General features: G+C 46.5%; 1 protein-coding gene across 1 annotated transcript in view; it reads right to left on the reverse strand.

The window, feature by feature from the left end:
- Positions 1 to 564: 564 nt before the first annotated feature.
- Positions 565 to 13,129, reverse strand: part of cntnap2a (contactin associated protein 2a) — a 383,710-nt gene continuing 371,145 nt past the window's right edge. Inside the window, exons 26-28 of the mRNA XM_065007055.1 lie at positions 4,262 to 4,540; positions 3,582 to 3,653; positions 565 to 2,905 (exon numbers count right to left, since the gene is read on the reverse strand). Coding sequence (XP_064863127.1) covers positions 2,703 to 2,905; positions 3,582 to 3,653; positions 4,262 to 4,540 — 554 coding nt within the window. The 3' untranslated portion in view covers positions 565 to 2,702. The remainder of the gene's footprint in view (positions 2,906 to 3,581; positions 3,654 to 4,261; positions 4,541 to 13,129) is intronic.

Below are 13,129 nucleotides of genomic sequence, written 5' to 3' on the forward strand. Positions count from 1 at the left end.
CAACTTGACAGCTCCAACTTAGTTAATATGGAGGACATGATCTGAATAATGTTGCCTACTTAACTGCAGATGAAGTCAGGAGAAAAAGTGTTGTTTCATATCTGACCCACTTTACTTATTAATTAACAAACCTGTAAAATGATGACTCAGCATTCTCTCTCTCACCCCCTCCCTCCCTCAAACATTTTCTCCCTCTCTCTACCACCCCCTCTCCCTCCCTCAAACATTTTCTCCCTCTCTCTACCACCCCCTCTCCCTCCCTCAAACATTTTCTCCCTCTCTACCACCCCCTCTCCCTCCCTCAAACATTTTCTCCCTCTCTCTACCACCCCTCTCCCTCCCTCAAACATTTTCTCCCTCTCTCTCTACCACCCCCTCTCCCTCCCTCAAACATTTTCTCCCTCTCTCTCTACCACCCCCTCTCCCTCCCTCAAACATTTTCTCCCTCTCTCTCTACCACCCCCTCCCTCCCTCAAACATGTTCTCTCTGACAAACACACATACCCAACATTGTGCCACATCCGTGACAAGGTCCCCACCAGATGAATACACGGTAGCCCTGGATGTAAATACGGTCTTTATTGAACTGTACAGAGCTGAAAGCAAGACTGAGATGACTGACAGTAGCCTGGTGGCTAGATGTGGCATGACAACGAACATTAGATGGCTAAACCCACCAACAGACATATCTATTGGTGACGGCTGACGGCCTTGTCTAGGTGCTTTTAGTCTCCGTCTTCTCTGTGTGGGTTATGGTGTCCTTAGTGTGGAATTATCCGAGACGATATACAAACATTTCACAACATTTTATAAAGCAATACAGAAAAAAAGAACAAAGAAAAATTAACCATGACAACAAGCTACAAAAATGGCAGTCATGACATCATCACACTGTATCCGGGTAACACCGGTATGAAGTAAACATTTGGAACGACTGATAGACATGATAAATAAATATGAATATCAAAAATATGTACATGTCTAAAAAAAGAAGGAAAATGACTGGCGCTGACATGGGTCTGTCTCTACCACTACGGTGCTGTCGTGTCGCCAAGAGGAAGGATCGTGGCTGACTCCTGAAGGCACGGTGGGTTAAACCATTAAACACTGTACGACCAAGCCTCAAACCCTCACGCTCTACCACAAAGCCTTGTCCTATGGAACGCAGGCTACACCCCTCTATGCCACCGACCCTGTCTACACGCAAACACAACCCTTTCAACATAAGGTAAGATGTCTAGCCTTCTCTCGTTCTCATTGTGTCTCACGAGACAAACTCTCAGTATTAGAAGTTTCATGAGCGATGGAATTGATCAATCTTGGAAAACAAACATGAGAACATAAGACTGAAGTGTTTGGCAACAGAATACACACTGAACGTTCCCTCCCAGGAAGGAAAGAAAGCCATCTGCCACACAGAGTGTTTATCTATGTTTTCCCCATCATGCTTTGAGACATTCCTCTCCACAGTCATCGATGAGAAGGAATTCTCGTTGATACAATCTAATGTCATAATTAAATTCAAGTTAACTTCTCTCTCACACATGTGCTATGCTTAGAAATATTAGATAAACTATCTGAAATGTCTTGTAAATGTAGAGTACCAATGTCGCTGAATAAATAAACATATTCAAATATAAATGATAAATAAAAACCTATTTACAGCATGACTTTTGACATCCATGTTTCTGTAATAACACATGGAGGGACTGGTTTGTGGGGTGTATATGGAAAAGGAACATGTAAGCGTGACCAACAGAAATGTTAAACTTAGAAACAGATGATTTAACATAATCTGTCAGATCTCAGTTTAAAGTGGCAATCAGCAGTAGAAATAAAAACAAAGTGTCCCCTGCCCGTTTCCGTAAAAAGCTGAGGGATGGGGCTGGAGAAACTCTCAAATTCATAGACAGAGCTATGAATGCAAGGACTGACCATCCACGATATCAACATTATAGTTATAATCATGTTTTGAGGCTATATAGTGTTTGTTTACATTTACTTTGCTTTCAAACATTGGAGCAAAACAAGCTTCTATTTCAGGTTCTGATTGGGTACGACAGTTGAACTAAGCTCATGAGACATATATAAGTTACATTCTTCAAGAATCAATGGGTACATATAATGAATTTATAAGTCCAATAATGGATGTAGCAACTCCTGATTGCCCCTTTAAAAGTCTGTGCTAGTGTATGATCCAGTGGTTATTATTATTATTAATATACAGAGGTCAAATACATAAGTCAAATAACTTGAGCCGTGGTAATTGAGTTTGATTTAGTTTGGTACAATGGAGACAAGAGAATAGTCCCAAAAGTGCAAACTCCAAGCTGAATTAATTACATTTTGATGTACTTGAGATATGTATTTGATCCAGATTTGTTATTATATATCTATTATGTATTCAAAGGACTCCTGACAACTCCCAAATACAATACAAAGAAGGACTCATCAGTTACTATGTACAGATTTAGTCTCTCAACGCAACGTTCCAATAGACTCTCTTCTCTCTTCTGCTTTTATGAACACCATTCTTTACCCACTTCCACCCCCTCCTCCATTCAGTAGGGACACTATTGGATGACATCTCTCTCCATGTGATTGGTCAATAGATGAAACTCCCACTCTCCAATTCTCATGTGATTGTTGGTTAAGATACACAGCCACCCCTTCTCTCTCTCTCTCTGTCTTTCTATTGGCAGTTAGATGAACCACTCTTTCTTTGATTCGTCGATGGTCTCTGGGTTGGGGTCGGTGCCGATGATGGTGGTGTCAGCTGATTCGCCACTGGCTGGCTCCGCCGCTTTCGACTCATTGGTGTGGTAGGAGCCCTTGTGACGGAACATGTAGCGAATCAGGAACGCCAGCGTGCACAGGATGGTGAAGATCACCACGGCAATGATACCTGGGGGCGGAGGTATAGAAGTACATGCCATTTTATAAGAAAGAATATTGATATGGCCAGTTGAGGTCAGAGAACTAATTTATAGAAGCACATTTGTAATACATTTGTTGACATCATGTATGGGAGAGACATTTGTAATACATTTGTTGACATCATGTATGGGAGAGACATTTGTTGACATCATGTATGGGAGAGACATTTGTAATACATTTGTTGACATCATGTATGGGAGAGACATTTGTTGACATCATGTATGGGAGACATTTGTTGACATCATGTATGGGAGAGACATTTGTTGACATCATGTATGGGAGAGACATTTGGAGACATCATGTATGGGAGAGACATTTGGAGACATCATGTATGGGAGAGACATTTGTTGACATCATGTATGGGAGAGACATTTGTTGACATCATGTATGGGAGAGACATTTGTTGACATCATGTATGGGAGAGACATTTGTTGACATCATGTATGGGAGAGACATTTGTTGACATCATGAATGGGAGAGACATTTGTTGACATCTTGTATGGGAGAGACATTTGGAGACACTTATCTGCAGTGGAGGCGCCTGAATGCCAAGAGATCAAGATCACATCTGGACCTGGTAGAGAGTCATGTCTCTGTGGTACACCTCTTTAAAGATAACAGATATGTGAATATGCTGAACATACCTCCTATAATAGCTGAGTTCCTGTTGACTCCATCTGGGATCACTCTCTCTTCATTAAATGGGAACTCTGCACCTGGAGACACGCAGAGACAGGAAATACAGATCACATCAGCCATACACACACACATACACACGCTCGGACATGCACACACGTGCATGTGCACACACCACTGTCATCCAACTTTAATGAATCCACACCAGGCCAAGCTGTCCAGTCTCCCACTAATTGGCTTTTATCCCTCCCGATGGAGAAATCTGTCAGGTAGACGAGTGCAGAGAGAGCGCGAGAGAGAGAGGGAGAAGAGAGAGAGAAAGAAAGAGAAAGAGGTGACAGGGATTGGAGAAAGGCAAGAGAGAGTGGGTAGATGAGAAAGTCTGAGGGGCAACAGAAATCTGGAGAGAGGAGACGATAGAGAGAGAGAGAGAGAGATAGAGCTAGAGAGAAGAAGAGGAGTAAGAAGAGACCGTGAGACTGATGAATCTGCTCTGTCAGTTTTGCTTCTGGCTCCTGGATCAATAGATGTGATCGACCAGAAACAGAGACAGAGACAGACAAGTAGAGACAACCATTCCACTGGATCACAAGGAAGACTGCAGCACCCACAATATGATAATGTGTGTGTGGTGTTGTGTGCCTGCTTTTCCTGCAGAAATGTTTGTATGTGTGTGTGGGTATCGTACCTGAGTCCAGGCGCCAAGGATCGGTGGCAGCAGACATTGGTGGGATGGTGAGAGGCGAGGCTCCACAGTTAGATTCTACCAGCTTACCCTGGTAGGACACTGGCACAGACTGTCTGTCTGTCGGTTTGTCTGGATGTCTGTCTATCGGTCTGTCTGCTACAAGGTTTCTTAGGGCTGTTTTCAGGGGTGTGACTCCGTTGAACTGGACGCGTGACAGACAGCCTATGAATCCTGGAGTGTTATAACGCTCTATAAGCGCTGGGTCTATCACGCCGGTCTCTGAGGAGAGAAAGAGAGAGAGAAACAGAGAGAGAGGCAGATAGTGGTTTGAGTTTTAACAAGATTGTATTATACGATACAAAACTTTAAGGCAGCACCCAGTATTAATAGTCCAAGCAGAAGGCTGAGAAATGAGGAGAGGAAGGAAATGTACATAATCAGCACTTATATTTCCAGCAAACCAACTGCAGCAGAGTGTACAGTAAGCCACTGGCCACAGCACTTTCTTCCTACCAGCTATCAGACACCTGCATCAGCACATTTACAGGGAAATCATCAAGACATCACCACCATGGGATACAACACACACACGCACACACACACACGCACACACACACACGCACACGCGCACGCACGCACGCACGCACGCATGCACACACACACACACACACACACACACACACACACACACACACACACACACACACACACACACACGTACACACGTACACAAACGCACACGCACACGTACACACGCACACGCACACGCACACGTACGCACACGCACACACACACGTACGCACACGCACACACACACGTACACGTACGCACAAGCACACACACACGTACACACGTACGCACACGCACACGTACACACACGTACACGCACACGTACACACACGCACACGTACGCACACGTACATGTACACACGCACACACACACACACACACGCGCACGCACACGTACACACGCACACACGCACACGTACACACACGTACACGTACACACGCACACACACACACACACAACACACACACACACACGTACGCACGCGTACGCACACGTACACACGCACACGTACACACGCACACGCACACGTACACGTACACACACACACACACACACACACACACACACACACACACACACACACACACACACACACACACACACACACACACACACACACAAACAAAGTCATTAGAATGTGTGAGCAGGTTTTTAAATCAGTTGCAATGACTAATCTTCCCTGCTGTTAGAGACAGGAAAGAAGGGGAAGAAGAGAGAGAGACAGAGCGAGACAGACAGACAGACAGACAGACAGACAGACAGACAGACAGACAGACAGACAGACAGACAGACAGACAGACAGACAGACAGACAGAAGAGCTGGTTTGCAGTACCTTTTTTGGAAAGTAGTACCTATTCAGTATGTTAATTGGGACAGAACAGCCCGTACACTAAAGATTCTCAGAAGGAGACATAAGACTTAAGAGCTAGTGTAGACTGAACCTTTAAACACACCTTCTTCAAGGAAAGAAGAAGACACATTATATACAAAAAACAGAGCAACAAGGGACACAAGCCAAAGGAGTAGTCCAAGGAACCACCCAACTCAGAGGAGAGGAAAAGAGCAACAAGGGACACAAGCCAAAGGAGTAGTCCAAGGAACCACCCAACTCAGAGGAGAGGAAAAGAGCAACAAGGGACACAAGCCAAAGGAGTAGTCCAAGGAACCACCCAACTCAGAGGAGAGGAAAAGAGCAACAAGGGACACAAGCCAAAGGAGTAGTCCAAGGAACCACCCAACTCAGAGGAGAGGAAAAGAGCAACAAGGGACACAAGCCAAAGGAGTAGTCCAAGGAACCACCCAACTCAGAGGAGAGGAAAAGAGCAACAAGGGACACAAGCCAAAGGAGTAGTCCAATGAACCACCCAACTCAGAGGAGAGGAAAAGAGCAACAAGGGATACAAGCCAAAGGAGTAGTCCAAGGAACCACCCAACTCAGAGGAGAGGAAAAGAGCAACAAGGGACACAAGCCAAAAGAGTAGTCCAAGGAACCACCCAACTCAGAGGAGAGGAAAAGAGCAACAAGGGACACAAGCCAAAGGAGTAGTCCAAGGAACCACCCAACTCAGAGGAGAGGAAAAGAGCAACAAGGGACACAAGCCAAAGGAGTAGTCCAAGGAACCACCCAACTCAGAGGAGAGGAAAAGAGCAACAAGGGACACAAGCCAAATGAGTAGTCCAAGGAACCACCCAACTCAGAGGAGAGGAAAAGAGCAACAAGGGACACAAGCCAAAAGAGTAGTCCAAGGAACCACCCAACTCAGAGGAGAGGAAAAGAGCAACAAGGGACACAAGCCAAAGGAGTAGTCCAATGAACCACCCAACTCAGAGAAGAGGAAAAGAGCAACAAGGGACACAAGCCAAAGGAGTAGTCCAAGGAACCACCCAACTCAGAGGAGAGGAAAAGAGCAACAAGGGACACAAGCCAAAGGAGTAGTCCAAGGAACCACCCAACTCAGAGGAGAGGAAAAGAGCAACAAGGGACACAAGCCAAAGGAGTAGTCCAAGGAACCACCCAACTCAGAGGAGAGGAAAAGAGCAACAATAAGGGAGACACAGCCATTAGCAGGCAACAAGATCAAGGAATCCACTCAGGACCAGAGAATACAAGGCCATCTCTTCTCCTTTGTTCTGCTCGATGTGGCCCAGCCAATGGTCAAAGACTTTGCCCACAAACTGAGTATAACACTCTTAATATTCACACACACTGAGGTCTCTCTTCTCGTCTTTCATTCTATTTCATTCTACATGATCACTCTCATTATGTTTGCAAATATTTTGATTAGCGTTATTAAGTGTTGATTGTATAAAGAACTTGTGTTTGTCTTGTTATTCTGGTAAAAAGCTCCAATTGATTCTCAAAGAATGAATAATTATTACTAAAATAACTCATAAGTCAGTTCTTAGAGGACCATTTCGTCCAATAGCTGGACTGGGGCTCATTAATAATATCATAGTAAGAAGTGTATACACTACCTTACATGGGCTTATACTGTGTGTATGTACTGTTGGGCCCTTTGGCCACACACCCTGAACAGGAAAAACACAGGACCCAAGTTAGAGTCTGTAGAATAGGGCCAGGAGGTATTACGGTCAGCCAGGGAAAACGGATAACATTACAATAACACACAAACTTCCTTCACTCTTTTCTACTATCTTTCTCCACCTCCCTGCCTCTTTCACCTTCTCTGTCTCTCTCTTTTCATCTTTAATCCCCCCCCTTCTCTTCCTTGCTTTCTCTCGCTTTATATATATATTTATCTATTATTTTGGTTGTGTATCCGCCGGTGGAGAGCTTTGAGTGTTTTGAAAAGTATTCTCCCGTTCCACTCCTCCTCCTCAGGCTTCAAAGAATGAAGGAGGTTCAAACGCAACATTAACACAGAGGGGGGGGGGGATGCAGCAGAAAAACAGACTCACAACCTCAAACACACAGAATATTGAGTGTGTGTGTGTGTGTGTGTTTGTGTGTGTGTGTAACTGGATCTCCTACAGACACAAGATGCCAGATTTCTCTCTGTGGCGATCATGTTTGACAGATTCAGGCTAGGTATCAGAATATGTTGTGTGTGTGTGTGTTTGTGTGTGTGTCTCTGTGTAACTGGATCTCCTACAGACACAAGATACCAGATTTCTCTCTGTGGCGATCATGTTTGACAGATTCAGGCTAGGTATCAGAATATGTTGTGTGTGTGTGTGTTTGTGTGTGTGTCTCTGTGTAACTGGATCTCCTACAGACACAAGATACCAGATTTCTCTCTGTGGCGATCATGTTTGACAGATTCAGGCTAGGTATCAGAATGTGTTGTGTGTGTGTTTAGTGTGTGTGTGTGTAACTGGACCTCCTACAGACACGAGATATACAGATTCAGGCTATGTATCAGAGTGTGTGTGTGTGTTCAGATCTAAGGCACTGTCCAGAGCTGACATATTAATGAGCCTTTGGTCATCCGTTCCAATCCCACAATGCAGTGCATGGGTGGAGAAACGCTTTGATATCAGGTCACTGCTGATGGCCCGGTCAAAGGAGCTACACACACCCACACACACACACACACACACACACACACACACACACACACACACACACACACACAGACACAGACACAGACACACACAGACACACACACACACACACACACACACACACACACACACACACACACACACACACACCTTGTTTAGGAGAGATAACGTGCTGCTTGAAAGGAAGCTTATGGAGATACTGGCTGTCCAGGGTGTGTGTATGTGTGTGTGTGTGTGTTTTCGCTTGTGCCTGTGTTGCTTCACTGCCTCAGAATAAGCACTGATAACATTCTCATGAATATACAATGAATATGAGTATGATTCCCCTCTTTTCATGATCTGCTTGTATTACTAAACATGTGTTCTCCCTCTCTCTTCTGCCTCTCTTCTCTCTCTCTCAGCAATATTACTGAGCATATGCACGTCTCTCAGAGAGTGGACTTGAATACTAATAAGATACTGATATAACACTTAAAGGCTCAGGCTGGTCCACTAATAGGCTGGTCCCAGGTATTAAGCTTTGCCATACAGGCTTGTCTTGGCATAATCAACAAGACAGACAGACAGAAATACTGACTGACGGACAGACGATCAGACAGACAGACAGACAGACAGACGGACTGACTGACGGTCAGACAGACAGACAGACGGTCAGACGGACGGTCAGACAGACGGACAGCCAGACAGACGGACAGCCAGACAGACGGTCAGATGGACAGCCAGACAGACGGTCAGACGGACAGATGGTCAGACAGACAGACAGACAGACGGTCAGACAGACTGACAGACGGTCAGACAGACAGACAGACGGTCAGACAGACGGTCAGACAGACGGACAGCCAGACGGACAGCCAGACAGACAGACGGTGAGACGGACAGACAGACAGATGGTCAGACGGACTGACAGACGGTCAGACAGACAGACAGACGGACAGCCAGACAGACAGACAGACGGTCAGACGGACTGACAGACGGTCAGACAGACAGACAGACGGTCAGACAGACGGTCAGACAGACGGACAGCCAGACGGACAGCCAGACAGACAGACGGTGAGACGGACAGACAGACAGATGGTCAGACAGACTGTTACGGATACAGTTATCCTGTGTGTGTGTATCCTGTGTGTGTTTCTTTTCTCTCATTCTCCCCTCACAGGTGAAAACCATCACTCCCCAATCAGTCAACAATCAATCATCAATCAGAAGACACACCTCCTCCTATTTCCTACCCTATCACAGTTCCTTCCCCATGGTTTAAAAACCCCATCATTTGTTTGCTCTGGAGCAATCTCTAGCTCAATCTCTCTGTAAATGCCATGTCTGTAGGTCTCTGTGTTTCACTCTCACTTTGTGTCTTAACCTCTCTTTTGTTTAAAGCACCTCCATAGCACTTTGTCATCACCTGTGAGTATTGTTTTTGGTTATGGTGTTTGTGTGTTGCTGGTGGGAAAAGGGGGAAACCAAGACAAGTCGCCCATGGGCATACACTACCCGTAGGTGAACTTTGTTAAATACACTAGTTAGAACTGGGCGGACCACCCACTGTATTTTTGGTTAGTTAGTTAGCTGTTGTTAAAGTAGGCTAGTCTAGCTCAGACAGACAGATGGTCAGACAGACAGACAGCCAGACAGACAGACAGACAGACGGTCAGACGGACTGACAGACGGTCAGACAGACAGACAGACAGACGGTCAGACAGACAGACAGACGGTCAGACAGACGGACAGCCAGACGGACAGCCAGACGGACAGACAGACGGACAGCCAGACGGACAGCCAGACAGACAGACGGTCAGACAGGCGGTCAGACAGACAGACAGACGGACGGACAGACGGACGGACAGACAGATGGTCGGACGGACAGACAGATGGTCGGACGGACAGACAGATGGTCGGACGGACAGACAGACGGTCAGACGGACAGACAGACAGACAGACGGACTGACGGTCAGACAGACGGACAGCCAGACAGACGGACAGCCAGACAGCCAGACAGACGGTCAGACGGACAGACAGACGGACAGATGGTCAGACAGACAGATGGTCAGACAGACGGACAGCCAGACAGACAGACAGACAGCCAGACAGACGGACAGCCAGACAGACGGTCAGACGGACAGCCAGACAGACGGTCAGACGGACAGACAGACGGACAGATGGTCAGACAGACAGATAGACGGACAGCCAGACAGACAGACGGTCAGACAGACTGACAGACGGTCAGACAGACTGACAGACGGTCAGACAGACAGACAGACGGTCAGACAGATGGTCAGACGGACAGATGGTCAGACAGACAGATGGTCAGACAGACAGACGGTCAGACGGACTGACAGACTGACAGACTGACGGTCAGACGGTCAGACGGTCAGACGGTCAGACAGACAGACAGACGGTCAGATAGACTGACAGACGGTCAGACAGACAGACAGACGGTCGGTCAGACAGACAGACAGACGGTCAGACAGACAGACAGCCAGACGGACAGCCAGACAGACAGACGGTGAGACGGACAGACAGACAGATGGTCAGACAGACAGACGGACAGACAGACGGACAGACAGACAGACAGACGGTGAGATGGACAGACAGACAGACGGTGAGACGGACAGCCAGACAGACAGACAGACGGACAGCCAGACAGACAGACAGACGGTCAGACGGACTGACAGATGGTCAGACAGACAGATGGTCAGACAGCCAGACAGACAGCCAGACAGTCGGACAGCCAGACAGACAGACAGACGGTCAGACGGACTGACAGACAGATAGATGGTGAGACGGACAGTCAGACAGACGGTGAGACGGACAGCCAGACAGACAGACAGACGGTCAGACAGACAGACAGACAGACGGTCAGACAGACAGACAGACAGACGGTCAGACGGACTGACAGACGGTCAGACGGACAGACAGACGGTCAGACAGACGGACAGCCAGACGGACAGCCAGACGGACAGCCAGACAGACAGACGGTGAGACGGACAGTCAGACAGACGGTGAGACGGACAGCCAGACAGACAGACGGTCGGACGGACAGACAGACAGACAGACAGACAGACAGACAGAGACAGACAGACAGACAGACAGACAGACAGACAGACAGGAATTGGCTGAGGCCCAAAAAGTTTGAACCATGCTAATCATACTCTTACAATGTGACACAAACATGATTGTGCCTGTGGACCAGCCTGTTCCTAACAGCCCTTCTAGGCTTAGCTCTCCAGTTCCCCCCCCGGCCTGTAACTCCTGTTACGGCTGAATGTAGATGACTGTTCTATTTCAGTAATGACACCAGCACAATGCATCAGATCTACGTCATACACACCAGTGGAGGCTGCTGAGGGGAGGACGGCTCATAATACTGGCTGGAACGGAGCCAATGGATTGGCATCAAACACATGGAAACCATGTGATACCATTCCAGCTATTTCGCTCCAGCCACTACCACGAGCTTGTTCTTCCCAATTAAGGTGCCACCAACCTCCTGTGATACACACCAGTTGGTTGGTCCCTTTGGTCCAATGAGAATTGATAAAAATGTATTGGGAGGGACTGCGAATACAAGAGCTGACCGGAGCTGTTATTGGGTGAGAAAAGCGGGATGATGGGGGAAAGGGGGGTAAGAGGGAGGGAGCGATTGGTTGAGGATGAGGAGAAGGACAGGTAGAGGGAGGACAAAGGTGGAGAGAAAGGGATGTGAGTGGTTGATAGAAAGGGGGGAGAGGGGACAGTGAGAGGGGAAAAGGGGTGATGAGAGAAGCACTTAAATGGAGGGACGACCAGAGAGAAAGGGTGAAAGGATCAAACAGGGTTACCATGGCAACAAATGGAAGCTTATGGCAGAACGAGAGAGTAAGAGAGAGCGAGAGAAAAAGAGAAAGAAGGGGATGAGAGGGATGGAGAGAGAGAGAGACTAAAAGGAGGATTGGTAATAATAAGAAACAAAATGACCCTAGCTGTGTTCGTATACCCATACTACATCATATTTTCTATTAGTTCATTTCTATTATATCTATTCATTTTAGTATACTGAAACAAACAGTATGTTTTCAGTTGAGTGTACTAGCTCTCAGCCCGTCTACCGGAACTTGATAGACATTTTACGACTTTGGGTGTGTTCTTAAATTCAAACTGGAGTGCCAGAGTACGCTCATACATTCAGAGCATTGTCAGATTGTTCATTTGAGTGTTCTAACGGCAGTCAAGCGCCCAAGCTAACGTTGGCTAGCTTGCTAGCTAGCTTCTTCCAGACACAAATGAGAGAACACCTCCCTCTGGCCATTTGACTCGCCCTAGCAGAGCTGGTTAGGCAGTTTTCATGTTATCCAGAGCGTTGGTGACTGTAATTGTGCTGCTGGCAACAATTTAATTACACTTTTTTGCCCATGTTTACTGACACCGGCCATATTCAACGAGTGTTGAGCGCTCATAAATTCATTATTCTGCACATTATTCTGGTACACAGACCAGAGCGCAGGGCATAATCAAGTCAATAAATGCTGGGTAGTTACTGTAGTATAGTATAGTTTATCATATAGTTTATATACTGGCAAGTTTGATGTATAAGTAGCCAACTAACGTTAGGTAGCTAGCTAACAACATACCGGTACATACTGCTGTAATGATATGCTATGTGGTTCGTAAGGAAAGCGTAGCTAACAAATTGTCAGCCAATATAACATGTATGGTAACATATTTGAAAAGTCATTACTTTATTACATTGCTCAACATTCGTCATAATTAGTTAAAGCAATGAATTTGTATCCGC

This window comes from Oncorhynchus nerka, linkage group LG22 (genome assembly GCF_034236695.1).
Source record: "Oncorhynchus nerka isolate Pitt River linkage group LG22, Oner_Uvic_2.0, whole genome shotgun sequence".
Taxonomy (NCBI): Eukaryota; Metazoa; Chordata; class Actinopteri; order Salmoniformes; family Salmonidae; genus Oncorhynchus; species Oncorhynchus nerka.